The following is a 19,653-nucleotide window of genomic DNA, read 5'->3' as shown; positions in this document are numbered from 1 at the left end:
TAGCAGGTAAGTAGCAATGTATGAAGAGGTGACATGAGCTATGAAAGAACAAACACGTTTATAAATGAAGGTTGTAAAATAACACATTTTCAACAAGCTAGACGTCAGTTAGCAACTTACATTTACCCATGCATGTCAGCAGCAAACCGAATTTAGCCTACTGGAGGATTTACCTAGCGTTTTGTCATTCAATGTTGACACTTGCTCAGTTGCTTCTAGCGCCACGGCGGTTGTAACTGTAATAATATTTTTCACAATATCAGAAACTTATCTTAACACAGTGGATCATGGTAACTGGCTACTGTGTTATCTTGCTGTATTGCCCAAGCCATTTAGACCTTCAAAGTATAGCCTAGGCTTAATTACGTTTCACTGACTGCTGGTCAGGCTGCCCGCGGCCACCTAGTCTATCTTCAGCCTAAATTGAGGAAGCATTGCTGGTCTAAAAATGTATAGGACTAAATTTAAAAAACTGTGAATGGCGAGGATTGAACCCGTAAGCTAGACTAAAAAGAGCCTCATCAACGAATCAACCTATTGCGCCACATAGCCTACATTTTATCACTTGGTGAGAAATACATTATTAAAATATATATAAATCCAATACACCTCAAACCTATGTTAACATGTCAAAACACGAACGTAAATAGCCTAGGCCTACGTGTATCTTGTGATATTTGATATTAGCCTACATCTCTTTTGCGATATGTAAAATTTTGTGTAAAATGAAGACACATTAGACTTCTGCACATTGTGCGTTTCAATGCGTGTTTCACGTTCGTTGTGATATGCATCAGGTTAATATGCAGATTATAGTTCTAGTTTTGTCATTCGAGTTCGAATCTTTTTTATTTATTTTATTTATTTGCTGGCATTCATAATAAGACACTTCACGTAGAGGCGGCCTGGCAGCAATCAGTGAAACGTTTGTAAACTTAACCATGATATGCTACTTTGAAGGCTTAAGTAGGCTAAACAGCTTGGGCAACATTGCAAGATAGTAGCCAGTCACCATAATCCGCTGTGTTAACCTGCTAAACACAATAACATAGTTGACCTCATTTACTAGTAGGCCTAGTACATATTACCAATTTCACCGGGAAGTGTCAACTGGTTAGTGGCGCAAGCAGGTTGGTGTCAGGTTATCATGCAAGCAGTTTAGTTTAGTAGTTGTTCGAGACCCACGTGGAGTTTATTTGGTTTTATTTATTTGGTGGCATATTCATGGTCCAGCAGAACCGAGGCGTTCAAACGTAAGTCATACGTCAGTGACACGCTCCTGTGCAGGCGGGAACTGAACCAGATCCCGTCTCTGACTGAACTCCACTTTGCCCTCATACATGAACTAGGACGACCCATCTTGCTAAGCATTCATTATCTTTGGTACCCCCCAGTACCCCCTGTAATCCGAACTATGGCCGCATATATTCTGCGTCATATCTCTTGCGAACTCTGCAAGCCCCCACCCCTCCATTCGACAATCAAACGGAGATTCTGTAATGTGCGTGTAGGCCTATGTCGTTCACACATAGGTCAGTATAAGGTCCGCAGGTTAGCATCACATCTGAATCACCCGAAGGGTCGGACATCCGTTTGACAAACCTCCCCAATAGGACTACCCCTACTCCGGAGGTTATGTCTGAAAATGGTTAGTGAGGTGAAGCACACACTAATCCCGGAGCAGCTGCCTTGCTACAATGGCGCTCGGGGAGCAGTGAGGGGTTAGGTGCCTTGCTCAAGGGCACTTAAGCCGTGGAAGTGGGCATGGGAGAGCAGTCTTCCACTTCCCCCATAAAGTGCTTTTATTATTTAGATGACCTGATCCATGGGTTTAAATTTACACCATAGCGATTAGACTCAATCACTAATTGACCCCTATAGATGTAGCCTACATCAGAAAATAATTTGCACATAGCAAAGACAAGGAAGCAATAAGATGAGATGTGACAGGTAGCCTAACACTTGGTTGCAGTCAGTGAGAAATATAAAGTTTATGCATTCATGTTGCACCACAAATATTTAATGTAGCATCTGTGTTTGAACTGATGTGAGTGTTTTTACTCATTACAAATGACTCTAATAGGAATAATAATATTAATAATAATAATAATAATAATAATAATAATAATAAATCCACTGCAATATCTGAAAGAGTCCATTACGACAGTCAGGGGTTGTGATTCTACATGCATATGCTGCCTGGTCACTCTGTGTTGAGCAAGAGCTCCAGGGAGCTGAAACGCTGTCTTACCTAACCTTGTGGGCAAAATTACAGTCCCCAGACCACAGATTGCCCCACTGAGATAGTAGGCTCCTCAGGCATTTCAACACACAGAAATTTGAGAACATACACATTTCAACACTCCACATCAGGCAAGGCTCAATTAATTGCTGTTACTGTCATCCTATTCTGTGTGTTTACCAGCACAATGGAAAAATTTACTCCGACTTAGGCTATAGTAGGACTACCTTTGGCCCCTCTCTCTCTCACTCACTCTCTCTCTCGGATATAACTTTAGTCTAATTCGAATTTGAGTAGTGGTGGAATATACTTGTTACCTACTGAAAATGAACCTATGATGCATGTATGTGTGTGTCTGTATCTGTTTGTCTGCCTGTCTGTGTTGGAGGTTGGGACATATAAATGATTTGTAAACCACTTGTGTAAATTTTTCAGATCAGAACTTAAATCTCCAAAAGTGTTTGTATAGCCTCCATATCAAGAACCCTGTCATACAGTAAGTCCAAACTCAGCCTCCACATCATAACAGCAATGTTTCATTCTTCTGAACATTTTCCATCTCCATCATTTTACTGCACAAGTGACTTACGCTGCCGTTCAAAAGTTTGGGGTCACTTAGAAATTTCCATTCTACTCTATTAAAAACTAAAATGATTTCAACTTTTAAACTTTTTGACTTTTAAAATGATATCAAATTAGTAAACAATGGAACATTGGATGAATGGTTGCTGATAATCGGCAATGTAGATATTGCATTAAAGGTCAGCCATTTCTTTCTACAACAGTCATTTACAACATTAATGATGAAAACAATGACTTTTTTAAGTGACTCCAAACTTTTGAACGGTAGTGTATTTTATGCAGCTATGCTTTTATCCTAATGTCTATTTATGCTGTTAATATCTTCTCCACCCAACTGAACTACTGCCCACCCACCTATGTATTGCCCTTATGTGACCCTTGGCTTATTTAGTACACTTCTGTCTCATGTGTCTAACTTATGGTGTGTGTGGTTGTTGTTATTCGCTGCGAAGTCTTGTGTGTATGTGTCAGGTGTCTGTGGGGCCAAAGATTAATAATTTCCATGTGATAAATTAATAGGAACAAAATTAATGGTGCAGTAAAACACACACTTGGACAAAGGGAAGACATCAAATGATATTGTATACTGACAACATGGCCAAGCATTTTGACTGTTTTTTTTTTACTCTGAAATATTGACTTTACATTTTCATGACACTGACAAGTTATTTACTTCAGAGACAAGTTGCTTGCTTTTGCAGGAAATCTATGTATGTGTAGTACTATTTATGCTAATTGTTCTTAGAAATAGACTCACTGTTTTAAAAATGCTGAATATGAATTCAAGAAATGTACCAAAGCAACAGAGAGAAAGTCAGATTTCTCTCTCCCTCTCTATCTTTCTCTCTCCCTGTCTTCCTCTCCTCATTCTTGTGTGCTATCAGTGTGGCACTGTGTTCTTGGTGAAAGCCACAGGAAGGCCATGCTCTCCTCTGCCTCTGCCTGATGCTATCTGCAGCCCTCTGTCCCCTGTGTGTGTTGAAATCATACTCGTCCCAGCCAGGGTGACATGACGCACCCTACACACTTTCCACTCCCACACACACACAGACACATGCACACACCCCAGCTATCTACCTCAACTGACAGTCTGTGTGTGGGAATCGGGGGGCGGCGGTGTTTAAAAAGAGAGTGGGAGAATTTTTAAAAATAATAATAACATTTCCATGTCCCTGTGGATGTGCATTTTTTTTGGACCTTACTATGTGAAGCTAAGAACTGATTGCTAGAGCTGTCATGTGGCAAACATAAAGGCATTCAAATAAAGGATCCTGGTTAGCAGGCTAATGGTGAGATGTGTCTGCAGAGATGTCCCTGAGGCACTGATGATTAATGCCAACCAACCACATGTGGAGTGGGGCAGACATGAAGACCCAGTGGGAGGATGTGTGGGTTGGAATGTGATAGTGAGCGAAAGAGGAAGTGTCTAACCAGTGAATGTTTTTCGGACATGGTCTGCGTCCAACTTACGTACTTCAGCAGTTAATGGCAAGCAAAAAGTAATTTGAAATGACACCTCTGTACACCCTCAGCAGTAAAAAGATAACCAGGAAGTTGACGTCGGATGTTAACCAGATATGTTAGCATTGACTTTGTGCCTCTTTTTATCTTTAAACAGCTGTCTGTCAATAGATAGTTTGTTTACATGTGTTGTTTGTCTTTGTTGGCAAGATCACACTGCTCAAAACAATCTTGCACAATATGAAATATCAGAGTTTGCAGCTTCCACTCTCAAAGGCTTTAAAAACAAAACAAAAAAATCTCCTCAAAATGAAAGATTAATGACAATGAAAACTTTGGAGGTAGCAATGTTTTTTGCTTTTTTTTAGCTTTAATGGGAACACCTGTTTTGTCCCATGTCTAATACTGTAGATGCATTCAACTCACTACATCATATCTAAATAAAACATGTTTCATAGAATACATCCTAGTTTCCTAAGCAGCACTAACAGTTGAACAAACTAACAAACTGTTGTGTTCTGCCTGTGATTTAGGCTTAAGCATGGTGTACGGGAAGAAACAGTACTTCATGTAGGAATGGTGGTGTACTTTTTCATATTTCAGATACGCTAAATACCAAGCACTATAAAGCACAAACACCAGTACATAGGCTCGCTCATTAACATGAAACTTTTTTATTCACACATTCTAGTTTACATACAAATATTAATCAATGCATTTTACTGAACTATTTTTTTGAACGGATCGTCTTGTGAAAACTGCTGTAGGCCTACTGAGACCAACAGTAAGTTGCTTTTCTTCCACGGCCGCTAATGTCTAATAGTTTTGGAGAGTAACTACTGACCACAAAGAGCTCACTTTCGCAGTCAGAGGTCGTTTTTAGTCTTGTTGTTTATTGACTGTAAAAAGGTTTTTTGAAGGGGTTGTGTACTGTTTTGTGAGGTGGCTCGGCGGGCCTCAGGTACCCCACTGGTGTTCAGTGTCTGCTCTTGCCCAGTGCATGTGTGACTTGTGGAGGAGTTGACATGTCTTAGATTAGGCCTGCAGGTAGGTAGTTAGGTAGCGTTAGGGACGCATGTGTTTGTGTGCGTGCGTGTGTGTGAGAGAGAGAGAAAGAGAGTGTGTGTGTGTGTCTATCTGCGTGTGTGTTCTCGGGTCCTCGTGTGGTGGTGATGGTCAGCAGCTCTCCTCCTCAGCTTTGGAGCGCAGTGGCCGCTGGGCCAGGAAGTGCCTGAGCGTGTCCAGCTCGTGGGTCAGCTGCTCAATGAGCAGCTGGAGCCGCTGGTTCTCCTGCTGCAGCTGCAGCGCCCTCTGCTGGGTCAGCTGGATGCGGCGCCGCGCCTTATCCCGGCTCTTCCGCACGGCCACATTGTTGCGCTCGCGACGCAGACGGTACTCCATGCTGTCCTTGTTCATGCCCTTCTTGGCCACCGGCTGACGATGATGAAGACCCGGGGGAGGGGGAGGAGGAGGAGGCAGGAGGAAGGAGGGGAAGTCCTGACAGAAAGACGCCAAACAGGGCAGCACATCGTCAGAGGAGACGGACGCTACGCTGAGCCTCAGCTGAAGGAGCCAAAGCCAGAGGACAACGGCTAATGTTACAGCAGCAGTCTGAAGCTGAGCAGGACAGAGTCCAGCCGGGCTCCTAGCACCTCATCATCTCTAACAGGTTCTAAGCTCTCAGTGGTTCTGGATGGTGGCCAAAAGAAATAAATGCTGAATAAATGTAAAAATATAACCGATTACTTTAATGTGTTAAGACTTAGACGCACAGAGAAAGGGTCTGAAAGGAGATGTACTTAGGCACCCATACTCAGAGCAAAGTACATATCCAGCTTATATCATGGGAACTCTAAGTGACACATCTCTCTCTCTAACACAGATAAAACACACCCACCCACCACTTACATACTCACTCAGTACTAAACCCAAACGCGGCGGCATTGTTGTTGTTGTCAGCCTACCTGCTGTCCCATATGGTTCTGTTGGCTCTGGTGATCTCCCGTGCTGGTGGAGCAGGCGGGCGCTGCCATGTATGCCATGCCGGGCCCCTGGGCCCCCACAGGCTGGCAGTAGAGCCCCCCGGCCTCCTGGCTCATTTGGCTGTGGCTGGCCGAGGAGGGGACGCTCTCGGGGGTCACCCCCATGTGCCCCCCCATGGCCGTGGAGGGCCCGGCGTGGCTGAGGACGGAGTAGGAGAGGGAGGCGGGCGACGTGTAGCCCCCCTGGATGACCGAGCACTGGGGCCCCGACAGGTGGGGCTGCTTCTGGTACATCCTGACACAGCCTGCTGGGGCTTGGGCTGGGGTTGGTTCTGCTGTCAGAAGGGAGGTCGTCAGCCAGCGCTGCTAGACGGCGGATGGGTCAGCAGTGCCTGCGGAAGCTGCAGTCAGAATGCCACACCGAAGCTTAAACGACGATGCCTCCTCACGGCAATGTGTTAAATGATGTCTCATCACAGTGTTTACACAGACTGATCTCAGTTCTCGACAGATAATATTTTCTTTAACAGTTTTCTCCAGAAGACTAAGTATTTAGCAACGTTGAGAGTGAGGGCAAGTTCTCTGTGTGGGCAGCAGGCCAGCCAGCGAGTGCTGCGTGAATGATGATGAATAACTTACCCTGGGTGTTCTTAGGCAGGTTCCTCTATCTGTCTGTCTCTCGCGCTCTCTTTCCACGTCTGAGCTCCAATGCCGTTATGAGCCAGGTACTCAACTGATCATGACACCATCACTTCCTCTGACACAACCTCCACCCCTCTCTCTTTCTCTTTTCAACCATCTCTTAGTTGTTGTTTTAATATACATTTATCAACATACTAAAGGGGGCTTCTGACTCAAATTCAGACCTCACTTGCACATGCACTTACACACACATAAGCATGCACACACACACACACACTCAGAAAGTGAGAGATAGAGAGAGAGAGAGAGAGCACAACAGTTTTGGTTTAAGATCATACATCAGATAACTGTAATGTTCTCAAAAAGGTCAATGTCGAATACACAGATGCCTGACACATGCATTAAAACTGTTCAGAAAGTGTAGATCATTTATCTCAATCATTCAAAACATGTTTATTATGGCCTACAGATGTAGCAGTCTTATTTTCCCTTATTAGCTGAGCTACCACACAAATCCATGTACAGTAAGCTCTCCAGACCCAGACGTCAATCTCTTACTGTAAGAAGATTGCCAGTGACATAAGCAGCTAGTTCCTTAGTTTATGGGATTACAGTTATATTATATGGGTACACACAGACATGTGGACTCGAGTCACATGACTTGGACTCGAGTCAGACTCGAGTCATGATTTTAATGACTTCAGACTCGACTTGGTAAAATTCGGCATGACTTGCGACTCGACTTGGACTTGAATACTATTCACTCGAGACTTGACTCGGACTTTGCCTCTTTGACTTGTAATGACTTGACATGTCTTGAGTCAAACAATAGGCCTACATTTCCTGATCGTGGACCAGTCACCCCAAAGATGCTTTCACTTCCGCGACAAAAAAAACAAAACACATAGTGGACACAAACGGCAGAGCACAGTGATCAGTGCTGCTGTTACCACCACGCAGCACTAGTGTAGGGCACCAAGAGACAGAGAAAGAGAAAGGACCAACATTAAATAAATAGTAGCTTTACTGCAAACTGGTTTGCACTCTTGTTAGAGAACGTTTACAATATCAAAATGCACCATCAGCATGTTACATAAAGATGATACTTTTCGGGTCCTCTCCATTAAGATCCAAATTGAACGTATGCTAGCCTACTCCATTTAATTGAGAACGCGTCTCAGTGCGCACGAAAGGGAGAGAAAATGAGTGACAGGTTCCTGCTGGGCTGGCTTGTCATTGTTGATGATGATTGATATCTCCTTTTAAATATAAGAAACGTATAAAAGGAAATCATTAAGGCAAAAAAGACGAGATTAGAGGAAATTGCGGATTTATTCCGTCCTCACTACTGTTATAAACTGTGAGAGCCAGGGCACTTTCACATAGGCTGCTCTCACTGTGATTGGGAAAATGGAAAAGAATATAAAGTTGTCTTTGCCTTTGTGTAATGGAACTGGTGAGTCTTGAAGTCTTCAATAATTCGTTTACATGAAGCACATGATATTATGCCGATTGAAACGCATTCCACTTAGCTAGGTGGCTACTGGCTACCATGCAGCTCATAATGTACTTTTAATTGCAAACAGAAAATGTCTAGCAAGCATCATGTCATTACATGCTTTTATTTCCAAAGGAATGAAAGCTGTTTGTGCCAACCTAATATCATGCTTATCATTGTTTGTGCCACATAGCACAATATTAACAATGTTAGAGTTTGTGCACTAGCCATAGCTAGGCTATATTTGAACGGAGCTAAAAAGATCATTAGGAGAACGTGTGAACAGTGGCACACAATGGGCTTAAAGTGACAGTGCATCATTTACAAATAGGGTAAACAGCATCACATACTTTAAAACAAAATTACTGTGTCATTATTATCATTTAAATAATATAGAAGTGTTTTATTTTTACCTTTGTGGTTACTCAGTAATTTTGTGATTTATGCTGTATTTAATATGCCATAAGAAGCTTTAGTATTTAGGGAGAAAATGTAGGCTACTTTTTAACCGCAATTAATCTAGATTAATTAATTTCAAAATATGAGGTTAATTAGTTATAGCAAGAGTACCTGATGACTTGTTCAGGACTTGAAAAAGATTGGGACTTGGACTTGGACACGACTTGGCTTTGATGTGACTTGGACTTGGACTCGACTTGCTCTTCTCTGTCTTTACTTGGGACTTGACTTGGACTTGACTGCTAAGACTTGGGACTTACTTGTGACTTGCCAAACAGTGACTTGGTCCCACCTCTGGGTACACATTTTAATAGTTGCTTTAACAAAATAACAAAAGAGGTACTACTGCATCAGGAATGGTCCCTAGATTAAATTCATATTATTTTACCAGAACATAAGGGTCTACCCTGCCCATAAGGTCCACTTTGAGGGAACATATCCTGAGAAAGACGAATCTTTCATACTTTACTGAGCACAGGGACATGGGACCTAGTTCACATCAGATCCGCTAATTAAATATTTAGCATCACAGGCCCAAGATGATCAAACTACTGATAACGATGCAAGGGACCTTCAGTTTTACACCATTTAAGTTTAAATCATAATAGCTGTTGGTATTGGAAATGCACATATGCCCATTAAAGTTCAATGAAATTGAATAATACAGTGCCTATAAAGTCTTCATATGTTTAAGTTGACTAAAAAGAGGAAAAAAACAATCATCTTTTGGAAATGGATCTTAATGCCTTAATTTAAAAAAATGAGGAAGAATCCAACCTTTAAGGACACCAATTTTCTTTGTGCATGAATAATGTATCGTAAATAAATAAATGTTCTTCATTAAAATACAGGGTGCATAAGTATTCATACCCCCAAACCTATGTTTAATTCCCATAGAGGCAGGCAGATTTTTATTTTTAAAGGCCAGTTATTTCATGGATCCAGGGTACTATACACCCTGATAAAGTTCCCTTGGCTCTCTAGGTATGTTGAAGGGTATGTGATGATGTGGGGTTATTTTAATTCCAAAGGCCAATGGAACTTTATCAGGATGTATAGAACCCTAGATCCATGAAATAACTGGCCTTTAAAAATAAAAATCTGCCTGCTTCTATAGGAATTTAACATGGGGTATGTAAAAAAAGGCTATGTGAAATAACATAGGCTACTTGTTGATACAACCTCCTAACTTTATTTATTTAATCAAAATGTGCCTGAATGGCAGGCAATTTTTCAAATAAATAAAGAGTTAAGATATAGCAGCTGTTTTGTTTTTCTGTTGATGTAAGCTGATGGCAGAACCTATATCACGAGAATACATTTAGCTAAAATCGTCAAATAATTTCCTCCGAAATCTGCAGATGGTGTTGACATACTCTATGTGTGTAACACAGGAGATAATGATTTGAAATATTCAAAATGTATACAAACATTTCAGAGCTTATCTGACACAGTATTTCGCAAAGGTGAAATGAGCCAAGAGGTCCTTTAGAGTGACAGCTGCCTTCAATGGTACCATGGTAATGTTATAATATGTTCAGGAAAAGGTGTCTTTTTTTAAACAAAATCCCCATGAATCGAGTTTTAAAAATGAAGGATTTAAGTCCTCTCCATGGACACACTGTTTTAGTAGTAGTAGGAAGTCATTAGGTGTCACAATGTTGACTAAGTAATAACAAATTGAAATTGAGGAAGATAATTGTATTAAATACATTGCTAATCCTTCATTTACAATAAGAAGTAAAATAATTATTACCTCTAATAGCAGTCACAATTTTTATTTGCTAGACATGTTTTGTCCCATTTCCCAGGAATCAGTGAAAGGCTGATGTACCAACAAGGGGGGCGGGGTGATCTGATCAAGGCTTTTGCAAGAGGATATGGACCAGGGAAATTGCCAAATTATCAGTGAGTGGCAACACTTTTATGATGCTCTATCGACAAAACATGCCTTAATTAATGAGTGTAATCGTTTGATAGAAGCCATAAATGTTCAGTGGAAATCTAACTGGCTAACACTTCCCTTGTTTCTGACAAGACAGCTGCATGGTTATTAAGGGTCGGTGTACAACAAGCACTGTCTATAAGGTTGCAATTTAGGAGCTTTAACAGAAACTACAACCAACAAATGTAAAGCTTTGAGTTGGTGCTCTGAACTACATTCAAAAGGATTCTGACTTACTTTCCCTACAAGGCCACAGAGTTGAGCCAGTGTGCTGCACCAGTGTGTGCCCTGCCCCCTGGAGGCTGGCTGGTGTAACTGCATTGACTGAGAGGGCACTCGCTCAGATATGGCTGCATTGGGTAATAAAAACAGCCAGTGGGAAGCATGCAATCGGTGCCCTGAAAACAGTTAAGGGGGTGAGAAACTGCCCCTCAAGAGGAAGCTATTACACACAGAGCAGTTCGTTTTTTTCTGCCCTACCAGTCTGTCCTGGGTCAATTGATTGCAAGGATTTAAAATAAACCTGACCTGATTGAGCTGTTTTGAAACTTCAAGGCACGTTTTAACAAAATATCCATGAATAATTCTTTGTGTGTGTGTGTGTGGGATCTTTTGAGCAAAATGGTCAGTGAGTATTAAAGTGCTTTTCAGACGGGAATTGGCAAAACCGGCTGTAATTGTATGTGACTGATGCCTAAGGTGATATCACATCATCAGTTCTACTGACATAATTACTGTCCACAACCATGCAATTGTATAATCCTAATAGTATCATACACACCTTCTACAGTTAATATTAACTAACCTAATCACATATAATACAGTAATTGCTTTATTTGATCAATATTGATTTTGATTTTACAGCTTTTCTAAAACATACCTACGACACAAACCATCTATGGATACAAAAAGTAATCATTTAGAATTATAGTATAGATTTTACAGCAGCCCATACATGGCTACAGTGCTGAATATTATATACAGTATGTGAATTAGAGCAAATTAAAACATACATATGTAAAAATGCAGAGCTGGCCTCTAAGCCCAGTAAAGGTGGCTGTAGTATCGTCGGTGCTGTGTGTGGTGTTAGAGTTACGGTCTCAGAGACACCTGGGCCCGGTTCAGAATATCCGTCTCAATCTGGGGGAAGTCAGGGTGCTCCTCCAAAACCTAAACCAGACAGGAATTCAATTCAACTCAACTTTATTGTCAAATGTGCTGGAGATGGTGTCACACAGTGAAATTCTGTGAATCCTCCAGGACCACTGAGTTAAGGTGGCAGTGGCTCATTTTTGATGTAGGATCAAGTGCCCCTGTAGGGCTGTGAATGTGACTGTGAAGGTGAAGACATAGTCAAGCTTCTCAGTCTTTCAGAGTGCCTTTGTATTCACTAGTCCTCTAGTTTACGTTCACGTATGGTTCAAGAGAAAATCTTTCATCATAGATTCAGCATGATTATCGCTGTTAGGTTCAAAGCATAGACTGTATAAAATAGGTTTAAAGTCACTCATATTTCTAATGACAAAGAGTGCATATTCTATCTTATAGGGCCCTATTATGACAGTCTAAAGCGCATGGTCACTGGCGAATAGCTTAAACTAATTTCGGGGTTTGTCCAGTCCATATTGGGTGTGGTTTAGTTATGAAACGTTATGAAAGAAGGTGGGCCTTATGTTTCTTAATCAGTCATGGGTGTGTTTTGGTCGTAACATCATTTAAACCAATGAGAATGACATCTGTCATTCCCTTTAACTGCGTGGAGCGCAACTTCAAACTGTGCACCGGTAATTTGACAGTCAGTGGTGCGTTTGAAGGAATCTGCTTGCACGCGAGACTGTATGGAACAGTTATTCCACTAAACCATGTTTTACTAAAACCTAGCATAGTATAGCCTTCACGCATTTGCACTCTATTATTTGGTTGGAAAAAGCAACACTTACTAATGTTCGAATGACTGAATAAAACAACGTTTATCCTGCAGAGGAGTCGCTTATATCTCGTGACAGTGCGTCTTCAGCTGTGCTCTCGCCTAATCACTTTTAACCGTCATTACCAATTTGCAAATGATGGTAAATAACTACTCATTGTGAGATGTATTTCGTAATATCTTTATTCTAATTATGTTTCCCATTGTAGCCTAATCATGTAATTTGCATGGATGTTTTGCATGGATGTGCGCTGGTGCGCGTTCATGGATGATAGAAGGATGGTGCATTGTGCACCCGCCCATATGACTGTTGATAATGCGCTCTTAAAATAACATATAAACAACTCGCCATGGACTTCTGACCAGGTTTCTCTAGGTCAGTGGCGCAATACGTTTTAGGTTGTGTACGATAGCGATTTTAGACAAAACGCCAGATCCCCTCCTTAGGTTGTTAATTGCCACACCCCCTGAGACATGTAAAATACGAATTTAACTTTGTGTCGGGAAAATAACTAGCTTTCCACCATGCGCCAGGTTGCAAAATAGCGCCCCATAATGTGCAACTGGGTGCTGCTATTTGTCAGAGAGCAACCAGTTATCAGATGAAGGAAGGGCGGTGCGAGAGATAACATATGTTGTTTCTTTTTCTCTCTCTCTCTCTCTCTCTGAACTGAGGCAGCAACGTTCATATGTTGTAACATCACCTCAAGAAGTGGTTAATGGTTGGCTGTTATCTCCTGTGCTTTTTCTTCAGAAAATTACACCCTATGTTAGTGGTTCTCAAACTGGAGAACACCCGAACACGTCACAAGGGGAGCGAGACAGTTCACTCACAAATTGGAATAATATTTCTGTGGGGCGCCGTGCCATGCCTTGGACTTTGCAGCAAAATGCAAGGGGCATGAATCAGCCTATATTTTCACGAACAATAACAGACACCACTCTTCAGCTTGGTCAAAACTAAAATTAGGTGCATTATCGTTCGTTCAGTCTTCTTTGCCTATTGCGTAAAAGCCTCTTGTTATATTCATTTCACATTCTTACGACATAGCCACAACACAACACCAGTACATAGTCCTGCCAAGGGAAATTACTGCGATTCTGCTAGTCGCAGTATACATTCCGCCTACCAACACAGAGGTGTGAGAGCAACATCCCTCTGCTCAACAATCTGAACCGCTTCTTTGCTCGCTTTGAAGCACAAAACAGCACTTGCCCACAGAAGACCCCTCCCCCTCCACACGAGCAGCCCCTGTGCCTCTCTGCCGACAGCGTGAAGAGGACACTTGCTGCTATCAACACCCGAAAGGCAGCAGGCCCAGACAACATCCCAGGTCGTGCGCTGAAGGACTGCGCTGAGGATGCTTAAGGATGTCTTCACAGACATCTTTAACACTTCCCTGAAGCAAGCCATCGTCCCATCATGTTTCAAAGCTGCCACCATCATACCTGTGCCGAAGAAAACTGTTCCATCCTGCTTCAATGACTACCGCCCCGTGGCACTGACACCCATCATCATGAAGTGCTTTGAGCGGCTTGTCATACACACATCAAATCCATTCTGCCCCCCACCCTGGACCCCTTCCAATTTGCATACCGAGCCAAACGGTCCACAGAGGATGCAATCTGCTCTGCCCTCCACCCAGCCCTCACCCACCTGGAAAAAAGAGACTCATGTGAAATTGCTGTTTATAGACTTCAGTTCTGCATTCAACACCATAATACCACAACAACTCATCTGCAAACTTGACAAACTGGGACTCAGTACCTACCTCTGCAACTGGCTACTGGACTTCCTCTGTCAGAGGCCTCAAGTAGTACATGTAGTACAATAATATCTCAAGCAGCATCACACTGAGCACGGGGGCCCCTCAAGGCTGCATGCTCAGTCCGCTGCTCTTCACCCTGCTGACGCATGACTGCACTGCAACCTACAGCAACAACCACATAGTGAAATTTACTGACAACACAACTCTGGTGGGTCTCATCACCAAGGGCGACGAGACTCAATACAGGTTGGAGGTCGACCTTCTGACCACGTGGTGCAGGGACAACAACCTCCTGATGAACGTCAGCAAGACCAAGGAGATTGTTGTTGACTTCCGGAGACCATTGACGGTGCTGTGGTGGAGAGAGTGAGCAGCACCAAATTCCTGGGGGTGCACATCAGTGAAGACCTCTCCTGGACCACCAACACTGCATCACTGGAGAAGAAAGCTCAGCGCCGCCTGTACTTCCTGCGGAAACTCAGGGGAGCAAGTGCTCCACCAGCCATCATGACCACATTCTACCGAGGCACCATTGAGAGCATCCTCTCCAGCTGTATCGCTGTGTGGGGCGGAAGCTGCACTGAATACAACAGGAAAGCCCTGCAGCGCATAATGAACACAGCTGGAAGGATTATTGGTGCTTCACTCCCCTCCCTGAAGGACATTTACATCTCCCACCTCACCCGCAAGGCGACCACAATTGTGAGTAATGCAAGTCACCCCGCTCACAATTTGTTTGATCAACTGCCCTCTGGGAAGAGGTACAGAAGCCTGCACTCCCGCACCACCAGACTCACCAACAGCTTCATACACCAGGCTGTTAGGATGCTGAACTCTTTCCCCCCTCTCCCCCCTCCACCCTCAGCTACATAACATCCTGGACTTTGGACCCACAATGGCTGCCTTGCACTACTCCACTTGCACTACTCCACTTGTACACTTGCACACTTTGCAACTTGTTGTTGTTGTCCTGTTGTCCTGAAAACACTTCTGAACACACTTCTGCTGCTCTTACATAACTTGCACCACTATGCCACTTGCATACTTAGGTCAAACAGAACTACCTCAGCCATTTATTGGCCTGACTTTTGCACTATTATATTGACTGTCTACTGTATGCACAATTGCACATTTTCAACTCAAATTTTGCTGCTCTTATTTTCTTCATTGTATGTGCCTTCTTATTTTTACTTTTGATATTGTTTACTTGAATGTTCTGTTTGTCTGTGGACCTAATTGGTAAAATATGTCTTGTCTCCACCGTGGGATAGTGGGAAACGTAATTTCAATCTCTTTGTATGTCTTGACATGTGAAGAAATTGACAATAAAGCAGACTTTGACTTTGACTTTGACTTTAGTCCTAGCCTTGGCACAGACAAGCACAAGTTTAACTAGAGAGGAAAATGCGGATTTCACTTTCCCAAGTAAAAAGAACTCTGCAAATACTATAACGACTTGAGTTATTTTCACTATTAAGGCTATGTTTACATTGGAATTGACGTCCACGGTGTTATGGATCCATTTGTCTGCAACGCACCGTAGCCTTCAAGAAATACAGGAACAGCTTATTAAGCTGAAGAGTGACAGCAGATTGAAACGCCTCAACCCTCTACATAGTGTGCAAGAAAATCCCCAAACTCTCAGATGTGCAATAAAACTTATTTCGGTAGACTAGGTCAGTCACTTGTGCAGCACAGGCTTTTCCAAAATGACGGTGCTTAAAATGCAACACAAACGTGTTGTGTAGAGACAAGACTTTAACAGCTTTGAAAATATTTAACATTGACATTTAACATTGACTAGGTATCATTGACTAGGTTTCCATGCACACCATTCCATGCCAATATTCTGATTCCACATAAGTCATGTAAACACCTTATGTGGAATTATGTGCTATTATAAGAATAAAATGCAAAAAAAATAGGTGAATTTGGCCGCACCTATTTTGCGGTCATGAATGAAATTCAGGGACAGAGACCGTGAAGACATCACGACGCAGACACTGGCCTACTTCTACTGCTTCATGCACTGTAGAACAGTTTGGTGGGGCCCGGGTTGGAAAAGTTTGAGAACCCCTGCCCCATGCAATACACTTTACAGTAAATGGCCTTCAACATAGGGTTGCATATAGGGGGCTACAGGGTTGCATATAGGGGGCTACTGGCTGTAAATGTAAAATTACTTCACTTCTAAAACTATTTTATGCTTCTAAACCCATTTTATGCTGAGCACAAATTCATTGCAGCAGTAACAATAAGCATATTCACTGACATTAATACTGCTAAAAAACAGAACAATAAATGGACAGTGCCTGATGTTGAGATATGCTTTAGTGTGACCTGTGTGCATGTGACAGTAGTAACCTACCTTGTGGCAAACGTCTATGGCCTCAGTGTAGTTTTTATACTTGAGGTAATTGAAAGCCAGCCGATATCCTGTTGAGTGGGAGAGCGCTGGTGAGATCACTGTGTGCATGCAAACACTTCTCCAGAGAAGAATATAACAGTGTAAAGTGATGGACATACTCATGTACACTACATAACATACTCATATACACTACATAACATACTCATATACACTACATAACAAATCATAACATACTCATATACTCTACATAACATACTCATGTACACTATATAATATACTCATATACACTACATGACATACTCATGTACACTATAATATACTCATATACACTACATAACATACTCATATATACTACATAGCATACTCATGTATACTACATAACACTCATATACACTACATAACATAATCATGTATCCTACATAACATACTCATATACACTATATAATATACTCATGTACACTACTGTACATAGTATACTCATGTACACTACATAACACTTTCCAAGACCACATCAAACTATTAGGCCTAGGTGAATTCACAACTGCACTCAGTGGAGATTTTTTAGTTTTGCAAAACGGCAGCTGAGGGACACTTGGGGCAGCCGCGGCCTACTGGTTAGCGCTTCGGACCAGTAGGCACGGCTGAAGTGCCCTTAAGCAAGGCACCTAACCCCGAGCGCCGCTGTTGTTGCAGGCAGCTCACTGCGCCGGGATTAGTGTGTGCTTCACCTCACTGTGTGCTGAGTGTGTTTCACTAATTCACGGATTGGGATAAATGCAGAGACCAAATTTCCCTCACAGGATCAAAAGAGTATATATAATTATACTTACTTATACTTGTTAAGCTCACCTTGTCAAGTTTTAACCCACCGTTGGCTGAAAATAAAATAGCATAAAGAGAGGCCACTATGCTTTGCCTTTCATTCTCACTTTCTCTCTGTTTATTTCACCCTTGCATGAAATAGATTTTCGGGAGATTCTAATGCACATGCTCCAGGGAGCTTTCCAGAGAAGTTGGATGTCTGCTCGTTTTTGCATAGTTTTAATTAAAAAATCGTCCCGGCGTACTTTGATGTGAAAATGTGTGGTTGCTACACAAAATGCACACAGGTTGGGTGGTCTGCATCTATGGTGTGGTTGCCCCTGTACTTACCTATGGTGGGGTTGACTCTATAGCTGTACCTCCAGGCCTCGGCATAGTATACAGCAGCATCTCTGTATGAGTGCTCACTCTCATAGATGTAGCCAAGGTACTCTAGCGCTTTCCAGCAGGACTGAGAGAAGGATAACACACACACACACACATATATAAATACACACATACACACAAACACACACACACATTTTATAAATACACACATACACACAAACACACATACACATAAATACACACACACACACATTCATAAACATACACAAAAACACAGGCGCACACTAACACACACACACACACACACACACACACACACACACACACACACACACACACACACACAAACATAAATACACACATACACACACACGCGCACACACACACACACACACACACACACACACACACACACACACACGCACACACACACACACACACACACACACACACACACACACACACACACACACACACACACTCAAACATAAATACACATAAACACATTCATAAACTCACAAATACACACAGACGCACACACACTCAAACACAAAAAACACACACACAGTATATTTAATAAGGCCCCCTGCATGCCCCTCCATGTGCATGGTATGCTGCATGCTCCAGCCTCAGCATGCGAACAGTGTTGATGCATGAGCAAGCCTGCCTGGTGAGCATCTGACCTTGTTGTGGATGAGGCAGTGCTTGGCCAGCTTGGTGGCGATGTCGTACTTCCCGGACTTGATGTACATGTCGGTCAGCAGTAGCTGGCCACGCTCCAGGTCCTCCGCGTACTCCTCGCTCCACTCCACCCGGGAGAGCCGCTTGAGCTGGTTCCGAGCCCGCGGAGCCTGGTTCTGCAGCATGAAGGCCTGGCTCAGCCCCAGCAGGGCAGACACGCTCTCTCTGTCAGACTGCACCCACAAAACAAACAAACAAACAAATAAAAAAAAAAATAAACAAACCAACACAAACAAATCGCGAGGAGAAGTCAACAAGATGCTCTCAGTGTTAGCATCATATTCACCACATTGAAAAGTTGAGGTATTAGGCATATTCGATCTACGTAATAAGTAAGGGATAATGGACGACACGGTGGTCTGTTCACAGAAGTTAATGCACGGTCGAGGTTGTAAAACGGCCCCGACGCGAAGCGAAGGAGTTTAAACCTCGTAGTAGTGCATTAACTTCATTATTATTACTTCAGGTAATAACGTTCGCAGCGGCCATTTTGTTGATATAGAAAATGCATAGGTAGGTCTATTCAATGCAGCTGTCAATTGACAAGCGCGACAGCGCCGGCATTATCGCTGTAGGCTATTTATTTATTTGTACAATAACGTGATGGTAGGCCTATGTTGTGCAATAGGCTGCAGGCCGTAACAACAGCAAAGAGCCCTAGAGTCACCCACTGTCACTAACATAGGCCTACCTGTCAACTTCTTTCCAGCTGTCTTCCTTTTTTAATATTGTCCCGTAAAATATCCCATATTTTATTACTCTCATAACATTAGCCCTGTAGTCTCTGTACTGTTGTCTTGTTGCTACCATTCCCTTCAAGCGGAAAGATGTTTTTAAAGCATCGTTTTGCTTGCCTGAGCGACCTTAGAGTGATCAGAACAGTGTGGG

The 19,653-nt window shown here is 42.5% G+C and overlaps 3 protein-coding genes across 5 annotated transcripts in view; 1 reads left to right on the top strand and 2 right to left on the bottom strand.

The window, feature by feature from the left end:
• LOC121688279 overlaps positions 1 to 19,653 on the top strand; it is a 522,978-nt gene that overhangs the window by 440,907 nt on the left and 62,418 nt on the right. The gene's annotated exons all lie outside the window — the stretch shown is intronic.
• cebp1 (CCAAT/enhancer binding protein (C/EBP) 1) lies at positions 4,944 to 11,908 on the bottom strand. 2 transcript variants are annotated; one of them, XM_042067768.1, is made up of 5 exons: positions 11,825 to 11,908; positions 11,049 to 11,161; positions 6,907 to 7,185; positions 6,250 to 6,668; positions 4,944 to 5,848 (listed from the first exon to the last, which is right to left on the bottom strand). In XM_042067768.1, the coding sequence occupies exons 4-5, from the start codon at positions 6,559 to 6,561 to the stop codon at positions 5,462 to 5,464; spliced, it is 699 nt and encodes a 232-aa protein (XP_041923702.1). In that variant the 5' UTR covers positions 6,562 to 6,668; positions 6,907 to 7,185; positions 11,049 to 11,161; positions 11,825 to 11,908; the 3' UTR covers positions 4,944 to 5,461. The 2 variants fall into 2 exon arrangements, with proteins under 2 accessions (XP_041923702.1, XP_041923703.1); XM_042067769.1 differs by having other exon boundaries at positions 4,944 to 5,782.
• The window catches only part of LOC121688281 (tetratricopeptide repeat protein 21B-like), a 28,279-nt gene continuing 20,256 nt past the window's right edge, over positions 11,631 to 19,653 (bottom strand). Inside the window, exons 26-29 of the mRNA XM_042067757.1 lie at positions 18,708 to 18,938; positions 18,028 to 18,148; positions 16,876 to 16,943; positions 11,631 to 11,981 (exon numbers count right to left, since the gene is read on the bottom strand). Coding sequence (XP_041923691.1) covers positions 11,904 to 11,981; positions 16,876 to 16,943; positions 18,028 to 18,148; positions 18,708 to 18,938 — 498 coding nt within the window. The 3' untranslated portion in view covers positions 11,631 to 11,903. The remainder of the gene's footprint in view (positions 11,982 to 16,875; positions 16,944 to 18,027; positions 18,149 to 18,707; positions 18,939 to 19,653) is intronic.

The sequence above is a fragment of the Alosa sapidissima genome, chromosome 17 (genome assembly GCF_018492685.1).
Source record: "Alosa sapidissima isolate fAloSap1 chromosome 17, fAloSap1.pri, whole genome shotgun sequence".
Classification (NCBI taxonomy): Eukaryota; Metazoa; Chordata; class Actinopteri; order Clupeiformes; family Clupeidae; genus Alosa; species Alosa sapidissima.
The sequence above is the reverse complement of the archived record's forward strand: the minus strand, read 5'-3'. Positions and strand labels throughout refer to the sequence as shown.